We start from the raw sequence: 22,719 nt of genomic DNA on the forward strand, positions 1-22,719 counted from the left end.
GTACCTGATTAACACCCTATTCTATTGTACAGTATAATCTGATTCCTGTTATTGAAGAGTTCCAATCATAGCTGCCAATAAGTGGAGAAATTATCAGTTCATAACCTGATTCAATGGAAGATAAAACATTTATTCTTGTGATATTGTGCAATGTGCCGCAAAGCCCTGATATCTTGTGTTCGCAATACCAGCGAATGTTAGACAGCTGGTGGCCGATAGAGTGACCTGCAATGATTTGGCTGCTGAAGGAGAACTTTAATGATCTTCGTGTCCATTCATTAACTTATCTGTCAAAAGTCGATGTTAATTTTATGTTTCTCTCTCAACTCACTATTTAATTATCAGGAGGGCAGGATTCTTATTATTTTCAAAGGGCTGTCTTCGAGATTGGGGTAGTTTGACAAATATAAGGAGAAACATTGTATTGTGTGAGAGTTTCTTCTCATCTCCAAACCCAAATTGTACAGTGATAGCCATCCGCACTGTAAATGCAATCACTTTGTTCATACCCCCTCATTTAGTTACAGAAATCGGTAAAAATTATTCTGATAAATGATGCTTTATTATTGTAATGTGACAGAGACCCGGAATTGTTGACACCTAGACTGACGGTCTCTTTATTTTCCAAAAATGTTATTTCATCATTTTTAGATTTGTGCTCTTCTTGGGTGCGTGGTAATAAAATCACCATATTTACAATGGAATTAGTTATTTTAAATAAAGAAATGATGAACTGCAATATCAGCATCAGAAATAATGGAGACAATACAATGGACATATTCAGCCAAACAAATATCCCGACACAGATAAAATGTCCATTTTAATATTAACCTATTGTAAATCTGGAAGTCCATTCTGTTGGGGGTGTGGAAGGTGGGACCTGGATCCAGTTACCGCCTCCAGCAGGGAATCAACAGGCGGCGCCTGGAAAGCCGCCCCCTTCTGCCGGGTATTTAAATGACGCTCACTGGGACCGGAATCCAACAGTCCGGGAGGTGGTTTGTTCATTGAGTTCCTGACACAACCATTTCCCCCAAATCACCAGAAGGATGAGGTCGGCGATTTCTCTCAGTTTGTTGCTGACTTTCTTATCCGGTGAGTAGTTTTTTTTTCATTGCCTAAGTCTCCCACAGTTACTGTCTCAGTTTTAGTCCATCTCTGTAATATTCCATTACACCAGGATTAATCCTCGGGTTTTTTGATCTATTTTTACAGGTGTCCAGTCGGAGGTTGTGTTGACTCAGCCAGAGGCAGAGACCGGGCGTCCCGGAGGCTCCCTGACACTGACCTGTAAAACCAGCGGCTTCGATCTTAGCAGCTATGGCATGTACTGGATCCGACAGGTTCCAGGACAGGGGTTGGAGTGGCTGGTTTACTACTATACTTCATCCAGCAACAGCTACGCCCCAGCAATTAAGGATCGATTTAGTGCGTCGAAAGACACTTCAACCAAAATCTTCTCTTTGGAGATGACGAGGCTGAAGACCGAAGACACCGCCATCTATTACTGTGCAAGAGACCACAGCGAGAGGAACCAGGGATGGACCCGAACAAGAACAGCTCGAGAGGGAATTCAGCAACTTTCATCATAACCTAAAGGTCAGTATCTGATTTAAATATAATACTAACAGTGATCAGAAGCAAAACACAAACTGCTTCTGACAAACCCAACTTCGTGAAAATTAAACATTAAACCAAGAAAACACACAGACATAGTGGGCTGAGCTTTTCACTCTGTTTATATTTACTGTTAACAGTTTCAGCAATTACACACCTGGATATAATGCTCGTTTTAATATTTCTGATACTTGGAGGAGATGTTTCTAGATTGTGTTTTGTAAACTGTTGCATGAAGTGTAATTTACATCACAAATAATGGTCTATTTGAAGTGAATATTGAGCGGCAGTACTGAACAGAAAGTAAGTGCAGTTTTTGTGCGAGTGTCTGTCACTGTGATACAGCAGTGGGTCACAGTGCTGAGCACAGCGACATCCTCATGCAAAAACCTCATGGAAAGAGATTGCTCAAATTGGTGATCAGCACCACAGCAGGATTTTCAAAGTAAACGAGGCTTCAGTGAAATAATGTGTGGAAGTAATATTAGTTTGTGAAAAGGTATAAAAATCTTCCCGTAAAATCTATATTTACCGATCTGCTAAATCTACACAGAGAGTTTAAAAGCATTCCGATCCCCTTTATAAATACAATGACCAGGACAAGCTGAAATATCTCAGTCACTCGCTCGTGGATGAGGCAGAATCAGATTTTTGAGACAGCAGTGAAATTAAACAGTTAGCAGTCGGGCACAGTATTTGTCATGCTGTGTCTCACTGTGATAACTGGGGTGGCACAGCAGTTACTGTCAATACAAAAACCCCTCAGCATTAATTGACCGAGACTGGGGCAGTGCTCTGTTTTCCAATCCAGCATTATTTACAGTGCTGTATTATTTATGTCCCAGCACTACACAAATAGCGAGAATTAATATGGGAAATTTATGATAACTATTTGATTATCAGTTGGTGTTTTCAATAACTTGATCATGTGATCCTCTATGAAATATAAAACATTAAGGCTATTTATGTAGAGCGAACGGTATCCACCAGTACAATAATAATTTCATGAACATGCAGTGATTTGCTTTCCCTCTGGCTTGTGAATTTTTAAAATACTGATGGATTTCTGTCTATTTTGTGCAGAGATGGTTATTGTATGACCCAGCCGAGAGAACGTGACACTGTGACGCCATGGACTACTGGGGACAAGGGACCATGGTGACGGTGACTGCAGGTAAGAACCATGCATTTATTTAGTCAGTGTTTTATTTGAGTTTTTGTTTTATACTTTTTCTCGATTTTATTAATTCATTCGTTCAATGTAATGTGGTTTGGTGGATTCTGTGCTGAAAATCTTTACAATGTTTCATGTGATCCTGCTTAAAATGGGGGTTATAGAATTCTACTGTTAATTGACAAAAGGTGATACTGAGTGATTCAGTCTCTTGTTGTGATTTGGTGTGTATCTGCTGAGGACATTGTGTGGCTGGGTTACTTTAAATGCCTTCCTTTTGTTAAGCAGTTCGGCGTTTCTTCAATGTTTAATCTCGGTGACATCTAGTGGCTGCGAGTTGCACCATCCACTGCACAAGTGTTTGAAATCTAACCCAATATTAACAAAATGTGTTAAAGTTTCTACTTTAATGTTGCGAACATGTTCCGCTTAATCACAATCTGGTTTTGTTATCTCATTGTTGTGCTTATTTTAATTATTAGTTGCTTTGGTGATGGTCAGATTGGCTGGATTTTAAATTGAGATTTTCTGCCAATGTGAAATTTGTTTCTGTTGCAACTGTTTGTAGAATTGAGCTGCTTCTGCATGAGCCGGGGTTCAGTCCCTCAGTGCTGCGTGTTTCTGGTGAGGAGGTTGTCTGTCTGGGTGACTTTGAATCAGTAAAATTTGTGAAATGGTTCGGAGATTCTGCATTGTTTACACCCCGTGACACTGAGCTGTTGCACACTTTGTGATTGAATACAAACAGTCTGCGGGTTTTAAACTACTTGACGCGTGCCTGCAGACAGAAATCAGGCAGGCTTTATTGTATTTGTATTTTTTTAAATCGTAGCTGATAATTGCAGGTTAAACCAAACCACGGTTTATGCCACTCGTCCAAAACATAGTTTGCCACTGCATTCATAATTTGGGATACATGCCATGTTTAACCTCGGTGGCATCTGACGGCTGCAGCTTTTACCCACCTAATATTTTAATATGTTTGAAATCTGTTTGAAATATGACCCAATATGAATAGAATGTGGTAAAATTTCAATATTAATTTGTTGGACATATTCCACCTCCTCGCAATGCTATTGCTCTTATTCCAAATTTCTGTTTAGTTCAATCATTCATATACTTGGTGACGAGCTGGTTTGCCGGATTGAATATTGAGATTTCCTTGCAATCATATTTTTGATTTTGTTGAATGGATAATTGAGTTGCGTCCCCGTGAAACGGATTCATTCCCTCATTGATGTGTTTTGGTGTGTTTCTGTTGAGGAGGTTCTGTTGTTGGGTCACTAAGAATGTTTAAAATGTGTGAAATGTTTTGGTGTTTCTGCATTGTTTAAACTCGGTGGCACTGAGCGGTTACACGTTTTCTGGTTAAATGCAAATAATCTATGAGTTTGAAAATCCTTGTAGGGAGAAAATAAGCAGGTTGTGAAAGAAATAAAATAAAGGTATTACAGCATTTTTATAAATTTTAACTAACTCTTAGAAATTAAAATAAATCATGTCTTACAACGCTCAATCGGACACTAAGTAGTTGCTGCAAAAACAAACTTCTCATTAACAAGTTTGATAGTAAAATTAATATAAATCAAACTGTTATTAATCGGTAACATAACTACATATTCACAAAAGATTATTTTCTATTAATATCATTTCGCATTAATCGGCTTTAATAGTTCTGCTGTGCTTTGCATACAATTAACATGACCAAAAAGGTTTCTCGGCTGGAAATATTTTGTGATAATTCCAGAAACAATTTCAATGATAACATGCTGTTTCCACAGCAGCGCTCAGTTCAACAAGATACTTTGCATTAATTGTTATATCCCCGATGAAGTTCGCATTCACTTAAATATGAGTTTTGGAGAATAATTGGCAATAAAACGCTATTTGGAAATTTTTGTGCCCGATTATTACATTGTTTCTGTGCAGGCGCAGCATTCCTTCCAAGTAATTTGTAGTTGGATGCAGAGGTAATTAATCACTAATCTCATCTCAAAATTTGTGAAATGGTTTGGTGTTTCTCAATTGTTTCTGTATTGTTTCAACTCGGTGATCCTGAACGGTTGCACTTTTTCCAGCTAAATGAAAAAAACAAACTGCGTTTAAACATCCTTGTCAGGATAAAACAAACTGGTATCGGAAAAAATAAAACAAATATATATTTGAGCATTTTATTCATGTTAACTGATGCTTGCAGATTAAAGTAAATCATGAATTACAATTCTTACTGCGTCACTGTATCTCTGTTAGGGACATTACACTACACTGGATCTGTTATATCTGATGTGTTCATTTTCAGAAAAAAAAATATTTTTTGCCTAGTTTTCGAGATTTGAGATAGACAGGGAGAAATAGTTAAAAGTCGAAGGGAATTTTGAAATGAATATCAGTTTAATTTAAAAGAAGTTATTGATTTTTGTTGTTGTAGTTTGAAAATTGATCAATTAGAATCCCACAGTTTGAATAAATGTGACAGAGTGAACACAGTTTTCTGACAGGTGGAATTCGCTAACACTAAACAATTGTTCATATAATGGTGTTTGAATTGTCGTAAGGTGTCAACAGAAACTGGCTAGAGATTTACAATTTAATACTTGAAATTCAAATAATTAATTTTTTGTAATATTATAATATTTTTATATTAGTAATATTTGCTCTGCATTTAATAATAACATCCTGTCTCCCATTACTGCTGAACATAGAATAGAATTATTAGATGAATAAATGACAGAATAGAAGAATTGATTCTATTTGAGCATTATGTTTAATTAGTATTAAATATTATACTGAAGAAAAAGTCTCGACTTATTTTGTGCATCATGTTTCAGTGTTGCAGAGGATTTGAATCAATTGTCCTCATTGTGTTTTTCATTGTTTAATTCAGAACTTCTTAATTTAAACAATATGTTCAGTAATTAAATTATATGGATGGTCCAAATTATTAAATCTAGGAAGCAGCTTCATTGACCTCAAACTGCCAGGCCGTTACAGTGTATACAAATTCAGAAACATGCATTCTTAACACGTTTGCAGGTTATAATAAGGCATTTGGAGTAAAAGTGGAAATGAAAAAACATGACAATGTTATTCGATTGAAGCAAATGAATTACAGATGTCTGAATCTTTCCATTCAGTAATTTGAAGTTTATTGTTTAATATTTAATTGGAACCTAATTACTTCACAATGTTCGAGGCAGGGAAAGTTTTGAATGATTGAAAACTGATTTTATTAGGGAGTACAAATCAGCTAACAGGAAAAGTAACCGGCAATTAACAAAACAAAATATAATATTGGTGCTAATTAATTCAAAACAAAATACCTTGAATAATGCACGGGCGTGCAAAGTATCATCCGTTTCAGAGAATGTTTAATTGTATCGAAAATGAATTCAGAAACAAAACCTTTCTTTTATCAGCTCTGCTTAGCTCGATAAGGTGTTTTACCTCGAATATTTTGTTGATTACATTTAATTAAGAAATTAGATCGAATCAGGTAATAATTTTCAATGTAAATGTTTCTTGGTTTATTTAATCCTTACTGTGTCACTGTATCTCTGTCGGGGACATTGAACTGTCCTGAATCTGTTATTTTTGATTCCTAATTTTCAGCGAAATTACATTTTTACATAGTTTTCGAGAAGTGAGACAGGCAGAGAGACATAATTAAAAATCGACAGGAGTTTTGAAATGAATATCAGTTTTATTTAAAAGAGGTTATTGATTTTCTGTTGTAAATTGATCATTGATCAATTAGAATCAAACAGTTTGAATTAAATTGACAGATTGATCATACCTACCTGCTGGGAAATCGATTGTTGCACCGTTTGTGTCTGTTCTGTTTCTGCGCGCGTGGTCACTGTGTTGGGACCAGGAATCTGCCTGACTGGTTGTAAAACTTCTGGTTCCTTCTGCTGTATTTCAGGGAGTGAAATTTGATTTATTTCTTCAATAAACTTGTATCTGTGAGAAATGTGACAGTTTGACTTGATGTTTGTCTCGGCGTCTCAGAAATGAGATCCCTAAAGCATATTGTGACCATCAGAGAGAGCAGAAACGTCAGATTGTAGAGGGAGATTTGGATGATTTTTAACCAGTGATGTACCGGCCTTGGGAATGTTCGATGAGCAAATGCAAAGTGAGATTTACTATATTATGCTCCGTAGTAAAGCAGTCCATGACCTGTTTGGTATGACAGTTGAAGGGTCAAATTCATTTGCATCTTATTTTTAATCTTCTAAACCCATTTTAGAGTCATTTGCTCGGCCAGAAGTTTTAATCATCAATAATTGTTCCTTGAGAAAGTGTTGATATGAAGCATCCTTGAATAACTGCAATCCATATGCTGCAGGCATCCGCCGTGCTGTTAGGTGGAAGTTCCAGGATTTTGACCCAGAAGGAACTGAGGTATTGTTTCAAGTCAGGATGGTGTGTGTCTTGGAGGGGAGCTTGCAGGTGGTAGTCTTCATATGTGGCTGCTGCCCTTATCCTGTTAGGATATAAAGGCAACGGGTTTGGACAGTGTTTACTATGGAGCCTTGGTGAGTTGCTGCAGTGCATCTTGTATATAACACACACTGCTGTCACTGCTTGTTAGTGATGGAGAGAGAGAATAGGGTGAATGAGGGGGCGGATAATCTTGTGGGTGGCTTTGCCCTGGATTGTGTCAAATTTCTTGAGTTTTTACAGGTTTCCCTCATTGAGTAGGGTGAATTATTCAATTGCGACTGATTGCGAAAGATTTAAATGTTTTTCCAACCCTTGGCCCGCGCTCCGTATTGTGCTCACTTGTCACTCCCACTTACTGTGTGAATGGGTGAGTATGTGTGGAGTGAGTGTGTTTTCCAGACTGAATCAGCCAAATAGAGACTTATACACATCACACACTCTCACACACATAAATACTCTCATATTCTCTCACACATGCACACACACAAACATACATACTCACACTTACTTTCTCTCTCATACGGTCTCTCTTACACACCCATACACATTCTCTCTCTCACGTTACACATACACTCTCTCAATACAAATACATACATCGTCTCGCTCTCTCCATCAATCTCTCACATCCCCATACACAAAAGCGCTCACATCCCCACACACCCACCCATTCTCTCTTACACACAGACACACACTCTCACATAAGCACAGTCTCATACTCTCGCGCACGCACTCTCACATGGACTCTCTCTCTTCCACTCTCTGTCACACACGCTCAAGCTGTCTCACATTTCTCCACACGCTCTCTCACAATTCCTCTTGCACACGCATCTCTTCCTCTCTCACACACACACACACGCATATATTTCTATTTCTCTTGCGCACACTATCTCACACCTCTGCATTCTTGCTCTCACACACTGGCTCTCTCACAATCACTCTCTCACAAACATAGAACATGCACACACTCTAACACACACTCTTACACACAGACACAGTCTCTCCCATAAGCACAGTCTCGCGCACACATTCTCTCTCTCACACACACACATGCACTATCCCTCTCACATTCCCTCTTCCGTACACTCTCACTTCGTCTCACACACATTCCCATGCTCTCTCTCTCTCATACGGACACTTGCACATGTATACTCTCACACAGGCACATATTTCTCTCTCTTTCACACGCTCAGTCCCTTACACATTGTCTCACACACGCACAATCTTGCTCTCAAACACTGTCTCTCACAAACACCCTCTCTTTCACACGCACACAATCTCTCACACAGTCTCTACTTCTCTTACATACGAACACACATGTATGTACAATGTATCTCTCTTTAAACACTCCACCTATCACAGACACATGTTCTCTCAACAGTCAGTTCACTCACACACACTCACGCATCCATTCTGTCTAAGTTTCACACTTTTTCTCGCTCACACACACTCTCCCCGCCCCTCCACACACACACACACATACACTCAAACACCCCACATTGCTTCTATCTCCCACACACATTGTACACATCTTTCTCACTCACACGCCATCCCATGCACAGTTTCACACACTGATGAACATATTATTTTGCTTTCCAATAGGCACTCCCTCTCACACACACTGTCTTTCACATGAACACAACACTCTCCCACACACACACCCTCCCTCAAGCACACACACTCTCTTTCACAGACATCGTGTATCTCAAATAGACACACTCCCTTTCACATCAACATACACACACTCACACACAGAAGTACTCTTTCACACAGACTCCCCACACACACTCTCCCCGCCCCTCCACACACATACATTTTCAAGAAGAGACACACTGTCACACACAAAGAATAACTCTTCAAACACACATTCTGTCTCACACACACACATTATCTCACACATCCTTTCTCTCACGCACACTCTCTCCTCTTGCACGCACAGCCCACTGTCTCACCCACGTGCAAATGCATTCTATCATACACAGGCATCCTCACACACACATTCTCTCTCTCTCTCTCTCTATCTCTCTCTCTCCCTCTATCTCTCTCTCTCCCTATCGCTCTCTCTCTCACACACACACACACACACAGACACACACACTCTCTCTCTCTCTCTCACACACACACTTTCGATCTCACATACGTCAGAGTGTCTGTCCTTGACACCATAGAGTAGAATCATAGGATGCTACAGTGCAGAAGGAGGCCATTCAGCCCATCGAGTCTGCACCAATAGCAATCCCACCAAAGCCCTATCCGCATAACCACATGTATCTACCCTAACTAGTCCCCCTGACACTAAGGGGCAATTTAGCACGGCCAATCCACCGAACCCACACATCTTTGGACTGTGGGAGGAAACAGGAGCACCCGAAGGAAACCCAAACAGACACGGGGGGAACTTGCAAACTCCACACAGACAGTGACCCAAGTCGGGAATCCAACTCTGAGGCAGCAGCGCTAATCACTGTGTCACCGCCACCGCCCCCCCCCCGTCCCGACCCCCCCCCCCCACCCCCCCCCCCCCCCCCCCCCCCGACCCCGGTGGCATTTGAATGAGGGTGGGATCAAAGGGCCCGAGTAAAACTAGTCAATAAGAATCGGCGGGAAATTCTTCTCTGTTTGGAGTCATACTTTGCACAAAGCAACACGGTATTGGTGGTTGGAGGTCAAACATCTAGGTTCAGATTTCACTGCAGGATTTCGGCAGGGGAGTGTTCTGGGACTAACAATCTTCGACTGCTTCAACAGTGACATTCCCTCCAACATGAGGTCAGAAGTAGGAATTTCCATGTGCTACACCGGACAAAAACACCCAAAAAATAAGAAGGGAATTGGCTGAGACCAAGGCCGCCTGGCTCCCCAATACTGGTGTAAACTTGGTGTTTGATTCCTGTGCGACCCATCCTAGTTTTGCTGTCAGCTTCCCTGCAGCTCCCTCAGTCTGACTATTTGTTCACTGGTACGTGTTTCTTAAAGAAAGACACCGACATTAAAGCAGCTGCCCGGTGATTTACACATCCCTGTTACTGAAAGCTGATCAATGTGGAGAATCGGGAAAAGATCGATGGAGAGGAAGAGGTGGAGGTGGCCCACTGACTCTCTCACCCTCACCCACACTTCCTCACTCACCCTCAATCTCTCATCCTCACTCAAAGAACTTGACTCACTCACCCTCACTTACCCACCTTCCCTCGCTGACACACTCTCACTCATTCATCCCCACTCACAAATCCCAACTCACTCATCCCAACTCACTCATCCCAACTCACTCACCTTTGCTCACTCATCCACCCTCACACACTCAATTTCACACACTCAATCTCATACACTCAACTTCACACACTCAATTTCACGCACTCAACCTCAGAAACTCACTGATCCTCATTCACCCTGAGTCACTCACCCTCACACCCTCACTCACTCAAAATCACTCACACACATTCGCTCTCTCACTCTCACCCATCCTCACTCACTCACCCTCATTCACTCACATTCACACCCTCATTCACTCACCAGCACTCACTCACTCACACTCACTCGCCCTCACACACCCTCATTCACTCACTGTCACTCAGTCACCCACACTCACGCTATCACTCACTCAACCTCACTCACTAACCCTCAGTCACTCACTCAGAGCCTCAGTCACTCACCAACACTCATAGTCACCTTCGTTCACTCATCCCACTAACCCATCCTCACTCACCCAGTCTCACTCACTCTCACTCACTCAGTCCACTTATCCACCCTCACTTATCCAGTCTCACTCACTCTCACTCACCCTCACTCACCCCACTTACCCACCTTCACTCATCCAGTCTCAATCACTCTCACTCACTCGCCGCACTTACCCTCCCTCACTCATCCAGTCTCAATCACTCTCACTCACCCTCACTCACTCTCCCCACTTACCCACCCTCACTCACCCAGACGCACCCCCACACACTCAAGCTCAATTACCCTCTCCCTCTCACGTACGCCACCTGACCCATTCAAACTCACTGAGACTCACGCACCTACATTCACTCACACACCCTCACATATTCACCATCACTCACGTTCACCCACCCTAACTCACAGATCCTCAATCACTCATCCTCAGTCAAACACCTTTACTCACTCACCTTCACTCATCCACACATCTGCATTCATTCTCCCTCACACACTCTCACACACCACCCTCAATAACACACCCTGACTCACTCATTCTCTCACCCTCACTTACTAAGTCACATTCACTCCTCACCCTCATTCACTCGCTCTCACTCACCCACCTTCACTAACCTTCACGCATCCTCACTCACTCACCCTCATTCATTCTCTCTTACCGACACTCACTCACTCACCCTCAATCACTCATCCTCACTGAAAGAACTTCACTCACTCACCCTCACTTACCCACCTTCCGTCACTCACACACCATCACTCATCCACTCTCACTCCTTCAATCGCTCACCCTCACGCACTCACATTCTCTCACTCACACTCGCTAAACCTGTGTGTGGAGGTCTGCAACGAGAGAGAAGAAAGATCTCAAGCGGCAGTTAGTTTGGTGTTCAAATGTGGGAGCTGCCCTGCGAATGTGGAGAGCTGGGGGGAATCCCTGGGGGCTCAGGGCCAAGGACAATGGCAAAGAGCCGTGGAGAACAGGAGGCGTGGTAAAGGGCAGAGAGCCGGGGGGGAAGGGCAGAGAGCCTGGGGAATGGGCCCACAGCCGGGCAACAGGGCTGAGAGCCGGGAAAGGGCAGAGAGTCAGGAGAAAGCGCAGAGAGCCAGAAGAAAGGGCAGAGAGCTAATAGAAAGGGCAGGGAGCCAGGTGAAAGGGCAGAGAACCAGGAGAAAGGACAGAGAGACCAGGGAAAGAGGAGAGAGCCAGGATAAAGGGCAGGGAGGCCGGGGAAAGGACAGAGAGCCGAGGAAAAGGACAAGAGAGCCCAGAGGAAAGGGCAGAGAGTCAAGGGGAAAGGCAGAGAGTCAGGGGGAAAGGGCAGAGAGCCAGGGGAAAGGGGAAAGTGGATAGGGAGCAGGGACACCGGGCAAAGAGCCGGGGGAAAGGGTAGGGAGCTGAGGGAAAGGGCAGGGAGCCGGGGGAGAGGGGACAGAGCTGGAGGGAAGTGTAGAGAGCCAGGTGGAAGTGCGGAGAGCCGGGTGAAAGGGGAAAAGAGCCACAGGGAATAGCAGAGAGCCAGGGGAAAGCGCAGAGAGTCGGGGAAAATGGGCAGAGAGTGGGTGATCGACGGGCGGAGTGAGGATGTGCAAAATAGACCTAGCACCACAACCAGATCATCTGTAATCTCAGTGAATAATGGAGGAGACTTCAGGGCCCGAATGGCCAACTCTTGCTATTAATGTCTGACCCTTCAATTAGTCAATGTTGCAATTATTTGAATTTGTAATCACATTGAGAGTTTCCTGGTCATTCAGTAAGTATTCATTCCGAAGGTAGTTTTGAAGCAAAGTCACTAATCTTCGTTTTGTGGAGTGAGGGGCAGTGAGTTGGAGAGAGGAAGGGGCATCAGTTAGTTTGAACACAGGCAATAGCCAAAACTACAATGTGGATATGCCGACGCTAGGTTGGGGTGGGCACAGTAAGGAGTCTCACAACACCAGGTTAAAGTACAACAGGCTTATTTGGAATCGTGAGCTTTTGGAGCTCTTTCATCAGGTGAGTGGCTGATATGAATGAAGAGACAACTTCTTCATCACAAAGTGCTGTTGTTTGAGAAATAGCTCGTGCCTGAAGTAATGGAGAAACTCTTTACACTTCTCTGTTAATCTAATGAATGGTATGTCATTACAATGACATCAAAATGTTTTTGTCTTTCCAACCTGATAGAGGTCGAGACAGTGATGTGAGTTTCTACAAAGATGGCGATTCTCAAATGATAGGAGTAACAGAATCTGAAAGGTGTATGTAGGTCTTAATCGGGAAATATTAAGTTAAGTTCATAATTCGAGACAAATCGTGATGTAGAAACATAGAAAATAGAAGCAGGAGTAGGCCATTCGGCCCTTTGACCCTGCTCTACCATTCACTTTGATCACAGCTCATCAATATCCTGACCCCGTCTACTACCCATATCCATTCATCCCTTTAGCCCCAAGAGCTATCCCTAATATCGAAACTTACTTGTATAAATATGTTTGACAAATTAATAAACGCAGATAAGAGTCTAACTTGTTTAATCGACTATTCTTTCCCAGCGACACCGTCTCCGCCCACTCTCTACAGCCTGATCTCCTCCTGTCAGCAACACAACACCGGCGGCTCCGTCACCTATGGCTGTCTGGCGATGGACTACTCCCCAGAAATCACCAGTCTCACCTGGAAGAAAAATGGACAGCTGATCACCACTGGATTTAAGACTTACCCATCAGTGAGAAACACGAAGGGAACCTATACCCTGAGCAGCCAGTTAACCGTCATCCAGTCAAAGGGAAAGTGCAGCAAAATCGACTGTGAGGTTCGACACAGCGGCTCAGTCAAGAGCACTGGAATGCAATGTAAGTGTTGTGGAACCTGGGCAAGACAGGGGCGCTCTGATTGAACTGTATAAGGCCTTAGTTATAACTGATCTGTAGCATTCTGAAAAATTGAATTATGCAAAATCCAGGTAAGTGTCTCCTGACTGAAAAGTTGCTCAGAATCAAAGAACAACAGAAATGATACTGTGCAGAATGAGGTCATTTAGCCCATCATGTCTGTGCTGGCCAAAAGGGAGAACAAATAAACTAGCCAGACAAGTTAAGTCTATTTTCCAGCCCTTGCTCCGTAGCATTGCAGGTTAAAGCACTTGAGATGCAGACCCAGATACCTTTTAAATGACCATGCTCCCTGGTAATTGAGCCCTCCACTTGGGGAATGAATTATTTTTGCCTACGTCCCTTATTTTTTTGTGAACCACAATTATGTCACGCCTCAGCCTCCTCTTTTCCTAAAGAGAACAAACCCTGCCTATCCAATCTCTCCTCATGGCTGCAATTTTCAGGCCCTGGCAACATTCTTGTAAACCTCATCTCTCTCCAGAGTCATTACGTTATTCCTGCAATGTGGTGACCAGAACTGTACAGCAAACTCCAAACGTGGCCTAACTAGGTTTTATACAGCTCCATCATTGCATCACTGTTTTTGCATTCAATATCTCACATAATAGAGAAACTAATCTGATATGCTTTCTTGATCAACTTTTCCAGCTGCCCTACCATCTACAAGGACCTGTGGACGTGCACTCTAAGGTCTTGCATTTCCTCAATCCCTCTTAACATTCCAGTTTATTTCCTTGCTTTGTTTTCCCTTCCCAAATGCATTGTGTGGCACTTTTGACGGTTGAATTTCTCTGCCAATTCAACCAAACCATGGATATAATTCTCAAATCGGCAGCTATCGTGCTAAAATAAAAGAACTAATTTTAATTGATGTCAATTGAATCTTCAAGTAACATCTGAACATTTGTTTGTTGAAGGCCCAATCGTTATCACCCCAACCGTTATCCTCACCGTGAGTTCCAGTGAAGAAATCACCAGCAGAAAATTTGCAACCATCGTCTGTTCAATCATTGATTTCCAGCCAAAGTCAATGACGGTGGAGTGGCTGAAGAATGGGCAACCCATGAATTCAGGAATTGTCACCTCTCCCGCCTGTGAAGTGAATGGGAACTTCTCGGCCAGCAGTCGGTTGACAGTCTCCGCTCAGGAATGGTTCAGCAAAGCGGTCTACACCTGCCAGGTCACTCATCAAGGATTCACTCAGAGTCAGAACATCAGCGGATCTCTGGGTAAGAGACTCAAACCGAGAAAAAAATTATTCCGCTGTTAATCGAAATTAGGGATCTATTAAAGTTAATACAAAGCATAGAACAACTTCTAAGTTATTGTCATGTAGTTTGCTGCATTGGGACAGTGCCCCATTCAGAACTTCATCACAACATCAATTTTTGTTATTCCTTCATGAGATGTGCATTTGTGGCCCATCCCGGAGGCCACTTAAGTGTCAACCACGTTACTGTGGATCTGGAGTCACATGCATGCCAGGCCAGATAAAGACAACAGATTTACTTTTCTAAACGGCATTCGTGAACCAGGTGGGTTTTTACAACAACGGCTTCATGATGATCATTTGACTTTTAATGATAGATTTTTACTAAATTCAAATTTCACCATCTGCAGTGGTGAGATTCGAATCTGTGTCCCCAGAGTCGTGCCCTGGGTTACAAGACAATTGGTAACACCACCATGCCACTGCCTCCCCTTGAAATAGTGTTCCCTTCCATTTTGAAGTAACAGAGTAAGCGAGCTGGTCTTGATGTCAGCTTTTTCCTGAGACAGCTGGAAAGATTTGGAGAGACAGTCGGTGTCGGACTGTTTCACAGGTCACAGCATAGGGGTAAAATATTGGGAAGTGCATCCACCCTACTTATAAACTAACTGCCAGTACTTGGTTCCTGAGTTCAGGAATGGTATATTTGTTGGGGAATACTGCAATGTTGATTCATGAGAATGATACCGCTGCTAAAATACTTGAACAAAAAGAGAATAATTTCACAGAGCAGGCTGGTTTTCCATCCTCCATAGAGGTTGAAAGGTGATAGAGGTTGATATATCGAAGGCAACTTCGTCTCCTTCAGGCTGAAGACTGCTGTCCTGCTTTTGAAGAGGGAAATAGGGTTGATTTTCATTTTTCATTCACAGATCCTCCCCAGTGCCCTGATACCACAGTGACGATACAGCCACCACCAATAGAACAGGTCTTACTGGAGGCGACCGTGACCTTAACCTGCATCATTTCTAATGCTCCTTATGGAGTCAATGTGTCCTGGATCCGAGACAGGAAGTATTTGAAATCAGAGATTGCCGAAAAGCCAGGAGCGAATCCTGACAGCGTGGTCAGCAACTTAAACATCTCGACACAAGCCTGGCTGAGTGCGGCTGTGTTTGACTGCGTGGTGAGCCATCAGGATCTGCCGACTCCTTTAAGAAAATCCATCCACAAGGAAACAGGTGAGCTCAGAGATTGAAGCAATAAATGTGTCACTGTGTCTATTTCCAGTGTCAGTGTACTGGTCAATATTCAGTATTCAGTGCATTAATGGTGTCCCCTGAGTGGAAACTCTACTAACTAAAAACTGGGGGTTGTAGATATTTTTACGGGGAAATTTGATGTGTTGATGAATGAAAAGTGAACTGAAGGCGATGTTATTGGGTTTAGATCGAATAACGAGGGAGGAGCCTGATGTGGAGCATAAAATCCAGAAAACCAAAAATAAAGCCGATCAGTTGGGCCGAATAGCCTGATTCTGTGCTGTAAAATTTCTGAAACTTCCCAGTCCAGCCCCCTGAGTTATTTGAGAAAATAATTGTGTTCACCTCTGCTCCAAGCTGGAAGTCAAAAATGGAAACATTTAAAATCGAAACGAAGCACATTTTTCTGATATCTAGCCAGCAGTTTCATTATCCCCAGAATTCTCCAGTTTATTGACATTTATTGTACATTTTCTGCAGATCCAAATCCGCGGGAACCGTTCGTCTCTGTCCTCCTGCCCTCGGCAGAAGAAGTCTCCGCTCAGAGATTCGTCTCCCTCAGCTGCTTAGTGAGACGTTTCTCCCCTCGAGAGATCTTCGTCAAGTGGACCGTCAACGACAAGCCGGTGAATCCTGGGAACTATAAGAACACCGAGGTGGTCGCGGAGAGCGGGAATAGCTCCTTCTTCATGTACAGCCTGTTATCCATTGCTGCAGAGGAATGGTCCAGCGGCGCTTCTTACTCCTGTGTGGTGGGACATGAAGCCATCCCCTTGAAGATCATCAACAGAACAGTTGACAAATCCAGCGGTAAACCCAGTTTTGTGAACATTTCCCTTGCTCTGATGGACACCGTTAATTCATGTCAATGAGAATCATTCGCGAACATTAAAAACTTCAATAAAAATAATAAAATATTTTTCCTCTAACAACAAATGAAATAGCCAAACGCTTAATTGATTGTTTTTCAGTTTTACTTCCATTAGCTATCTTTGGTTTGACCCAGATATTTTCAGGTCTCAGGTCCAAGTCTTGTTGAACCAGTGCGCCCAGCTCAGACACACCCTGTGTTAGAGACAGAGTGGAGCGCATTCATTACAGGATTCTGCAAAATATCTTCACCGACTTTCCTCCCTGAGGAAAACTCAGACAATTTCAACATTTCTGACAAACAAACACAACATTTAGATCTCGGTGTTCCTGCTTCTCTCGTTGTCCATGCCTTTACGCATTGATGTCATATTTAAGCTGCTGCACCACACTCACTGGGAACTGGAGTGAGGGTCACACAGAAACATGGAGCAACAATCCCCCCATCAGAGAGAGGGAGAGTGAAATTGTGAACATATCGGATTCCTACTCACCCAACAAAGAGAGGGGAGGAGCAGTAGCTAACCCATGTACCACCACTTCCTCAATGAAAGCAGGAGGAATGGCATTATTTAATCCATTCACCTCCACCTCCTCAGTGGTTAGAACCATCAGGGACATTGCTTCACCAGGTAGAGAGAGGGAAATTATGAGCTCACTCTCCTCCCTCTCCCCAAGTAGCGTGTTTGGAAGGGAACGGCTCTCTACTATAAGGACTCAGTTGTCAACAGTACAAATTAGCTTCCGTTTACTTGCTGCAGATTTTGAAGTATCATTATCAAAGTGTCATTGAAGTATATAATACACATATACTTATATATATATATACTTATATATATATATATGAATGTATACTTATATACATATATACTTATGCAACATAGTTTAAAAATGTTTCAACACTCTTGTTCCTGTTAATCATGTGCTGGCATTGATTTCCCATGATACAAATTTAAACAAATAATAGAATCCTCCCCGGTTTTCACTGTTCTGTAACTGAGGTTTCTGAGATGCATCAATGAATTATTTCATTCGCTCTCCTGATATCACCGTGCCACTCACATAAAAGAAATTTCTACATCAAACACTGAAAATATGCTCCATTATTCATATTGTTTGGATCACGTTCAGTTAATGATTGCCGGTTAAACTTGCAGCAACGGTTAAAAAATACACACACTGACAATACCGCACAAAACTGTCACAATTATAAATACACACATAGGCGTACATATACACACACACACACACACACACACACAAACACGCACACACAGACACATCGACACAAATGCACAAATACACATACTCACAAAATGCACACAAATGCAGAAAGACACATGTAAATACACACACAAATGCATGCACATATACAGAAATACGAACAGGCGCATTCAAATACAGACAGAAGCACACATACACAGCACATACACATGCACAAAAACACACAGATACATGCATACACACAGATACACTTTCACACACCATAGGTACATGCAATACTTACACAAACGAACACACATGCAGAGAAACAAGAATGCGCACACAAATGCACTCATGGACAACACAGGCACAAACAAAAATACACACACAAATACACCCACACAAAAATACACCCATACATAAATACATCCGTACACAAATATACATAGGCACACACACACATTCTCTCTCTCTCTCCCCCCCCCCCCCTTCCACACACACACACACACACACACACACACACACACGGATACATAGACTCGCGCTTGTACAAACAGGCACTAAAACAACAACATATGTTGATAATCAAATATGTATTAACGTACACATATACACATAAACCACACAGGTACATACACAGACACATATGTGAGTAGGTACACAGACCCAAACACAAACACATACATGCAGAGACACAATACAGACAGATACACACGCATGCAGAGCTACATAAATACACAAGCAAATACATAGACTCAAATAAGTACATATATATATCAGCACACATTCACGCTGACAGGAATATAGATATAAAGACGCACAATGTTATACACATTAACAAACACACATGGAAATATATATAAACAAATTAGCAGACTACATATAGATGAACAGACTGCAAAACATTTACACGCAAACATGTAGACGCAAACATTAACATGCTCATACAGAACAGAACACCATAGCACACATTACTACACATCGAAACACAAACATACATCAACACACCGTTATAAAGAACTATCAACATGTATATACATATACTGACCTGCTAACAGACATGCACACAGACACACGGAGAAACAGACGCACACAGAAAGGGAAACAAACATTACTAGAGTGACAGAAATTAACACATAGCAATAGGCATAAACACATGTACACCCATTAAGAATGGCATTAATAAATATTCATAGACTTCATACAATAATAGAGTCATACATACACAATGACACAAGAATAAAATACACACACAGATGCAGACACACAACTACACAAATCAACAACCATAGGCAAATGAACACGTACATTAACACTGTTGCACACATATTAACTCAAAGCCAAAGATTAATGCACACGCACACAAACGCAAGATCTTAAATACAAACGGGAGGCAAATGATGAATGTAACATTTAAAGGTGATTTTTTAATGCACATATCCACAGATTAACTATCCAAATGTACAATGAACAGACAAACACGTTGAGAAGCTGAATTAAGCTCATGATCTATTTCCACCATAAAGAAGCACAGATCGGAAATTACATCCCAACTCTTAAACAACAACATTTACAGTTTATAGATCAGTAACCATCTGTGAAAACAATCATTGATCAGTGAACGATATCAGTCATAACATTGTTCAATAAGGGATAGTGGCAAATAGTTCAAAAATGAACTGATACTCAATTAAACATCTTCAGTGTTTTCTGACATGGACTGTCCAAGGAATGTCAATAAAGATCAGGTGTGAAAATAGTTACGGAGATCGGTTACTGAATGTCCTGAATTTAACAGTAGTTATACATTGAAAATTGAATTCGAGATTAAATGAACAGCCTAAAAAGGAGAACGGGGAACATAAAAATAACAATAAGATCACTTGGATAAATAAAGTAATCTAATTTCAGTTCCTGGTCTCCGTCCCCTAGACTCCACCGACCGCGTCTGGATTGACGACAATGAGGATGATAACAGCAACATCTGGACAACCGCTTCTACATTCATCGTGCTGTTCTTCCTGAGCATTTTCTACAGCACTGCCGTCACTCTGGTGAAGGTGAGATGATTCAATTCACTCACATTTCAAACTGGCAGAATGGATTTGAAAACATTCTCAATGTTTCGCTGATTAAAAACTCTAACATTCATGTCCCACATCATCAACATCTGCTTCATTATTGTATCTTTCTTTTACAGATCAAATGATGGGTTGAATTTTGGAAGCTGCAGATTTCCCGCAGCTGATTATCAAGATCTCTGTGTGGATCAAATACAATATCTGCTCTCGGTGACTCTATCAGTAAAATTCTCTCAGTTTATCATTCTGAATCTGTAACTGAGGCAATTATAGACGTTCATTCAGTTTTCAGTGTGAAATGTACGAGGCATTTTTTGTTATAATGTAATTGTGGTTCATAGTTTCTCCGTAGTTTAAAGATCATGTATAAATAAGAAACTTTTCTCATTCCTTATTCACAATTGATAATTCCTCTTTGTAGTAAGGTCCTGTTTTCTCTTTCTGGTGTATGCAACAGATGTACAGATACTGACGGATTCCCCGTGCATCTGTTCTGTTCTCAATGTGAAGCTCGATCGTTATGTTCACTTTTCTAACTTTAAAAAAATAATGTTGCTGTAAAATATTCTCTGAATTTTTAAAATAAATATTGAATGAAATTTTAACCATCTCTGGCTTGGCTTAATTCCGTTCTCCAAAACACATCAACTCCGCCCCATTTTCCCTATTATACGGTTTCCCCTCTTTCCCAGACAGGGATTTTCCCCAGTCATATGTGGGATGTGGTTGAACTCAATGCCCTTTAGTGAGAGTCACTGCGCCACCCAGTGACCCATCCGTGTAAATACACCTTCATCTCTGCCTTTTTATGATAAAATCCAGATACAGAATGAATGAATAATGAGGAGAACCGCGGTGATTTCACGCATAAACTGGTCTGTCACTGACGAGTTTCAGGTAATTCTAAACAGCAAAAGGCTCATTCATTCGAGGCCGATGCAGGACAGTGTGTGGCAGAAGATAGTTTCCTATACACTGTCCCTTAAAAACACTATCAGTGTAGCTGCAGCGTGGGTTAACAGAGTGTATCTCTCTATATATCGTCCGATGAAATACTTCCCAGGCAGGCAAACCACAAGCTAGATAGAGAACACATACAGAACAGATGTGCAAACCATGGGGTGAAACCAAGAGAATAAGGTGTATTTCACATAAGCACATCATCGATTGCAAATTTCCAAATTATGACTCGTGTTGTGGGATAATTTGAGATGACCAATACTGTCGTTAACTACAGACAATATAAAACTCACGAGGCAGGTATCTCTGTGTGAGGAGGTCAAAATGAACATTCCTACCGGCTCATTTCCAAAACTGGATAGACACGTGATCCTGAGTCCCAGTACGATCTATTCTATGTCTAAACATTGAATGTCCCCATTCATAAAGTTGCAAAATGCGTTCCCTCGCCAGGAACTTTTAGATATTAATTCTGCAACTACTAAGGTTCCCAGGCCATTGGCTCTCAACTCTTCGATTTATCATCATACCGTACAGTGACTTGCTTTTGGATGAAATGAACAATTCATTCAATACATAAATTACATTTAAAATATGAGCATATATGTTTTATAATCATAGTTATTTATTTAATTCTCTTATTGCATCCACATATTTGTAAAATATTTGTTTCATTCCCATATTATCCTTGTTTCAAGAATCATTTAACTCTTTGTTTGTAGTGTCTTATGTATTCTGTCAAAAACCCTCTAAATTGGTTAATAATTTTCCCCTTCAGTCGTATTTAAGATAAGCACATCATCGAATACAAATTTTCAAATTATGACTAGATTGGGATCTTTGCGATTGACCAGAGGGAAAAAAAAAACACAAAAGCTGGGGCCCATTTGATACAATTAACTACTTATTCTCCGAGGCTGGGGCCTTCTGATAGATATTTCAGCTTCACAATCAGGAAAAGTCCAGAAAAATCAAATATTTTTACTGATAAAAGTTTATTAATGAAACAGAACATGGTTAAAACAAACAGAAAATGACCTGAGGATCAAAGACAACCAGAGTAAAAGGATGTTCACAATGTTCTGGACACAAATGGTTTCTCTTCAGCCCCTCTGTCGCCTGTTCCCTGCCCTCTTTGTGGAACACCTCCGCTCAGTCCACAAGCATGACCCTGACCTTCCGCTTGCCATTAGAATTCACCACCTTGCTCTCACGCTCACATTTCTGTCCTCGGCCTGCTGCAATGTTCCGGAGAAGCCCAACACAAGCTGGACAAACAGCCCCTCATCTTCCGATGAGGCACTTTACAGCCTTCTGGACTCAACATTGAGTTCAACAACTTCACCCCCTGAA

The 22,719-nt window shown here is 41.6% G+C and overlaps 2 protein-coding genes and 1 gene segment (V, D, J or C); 2 read left to right on the forward strand and 1 right to left on the reverse strand.

Annotated features, from left to right (window-relative positions):
- LOC144482794 (uncharacterized) overlaps nucleotides 1–22,719 on the reverse strand; it is a 442,920-nt gene that overhangs the window by 373,133 nt on the left and 47,068 nt on the right. The gene's annotated exons all lie outside the window — the stretch shown is intronic.
- The window catches only part of LOC144482732 (uncharacterized), a 221,626-nt gene that overhangs the window by 184,431 nt on the left and 14,476 nt on the right, over nucleotides 1–22,719 (forward strand). The gene's annotated exons all lie outside the window — the stretch shown is intronic.
- LOC144482809 (Ig heavy chain C region, membrane-bound form-like) lies at nucleotides 981–20,394 on the forward strand. The segment is given in 8 exon segments: nucleotides 981–1,095; nucleotides 1,216–1,542; nucleotides 2,750–2,791; nucleotides 13,439–13,738; nucleotides 14,698–15,009; nucleotides 15,923–16,231; nucleotides 16,733–17,062; nucleotides 20,258–20,394. Coding segments are annotated over 8 exon segments (1,803 nt in total).

This window comes from Mustelus asterias, unplaced genomic scaffold, assembly GCF_964213995.1.
Source record: "Mustelus asterias unplaced genomic scaffold, sMusAst1.hap1.1 HAP1_SCAFFOLD_42, whole genome shotgun sequence".
In the NCBI taxonomy this organism is placed as follows: Eukaryota; Metazoa; Chordata; class Chondrichthyes; order Carcharhiniformes; family Triakidae; genus Mustelus; species Mustelus asterias.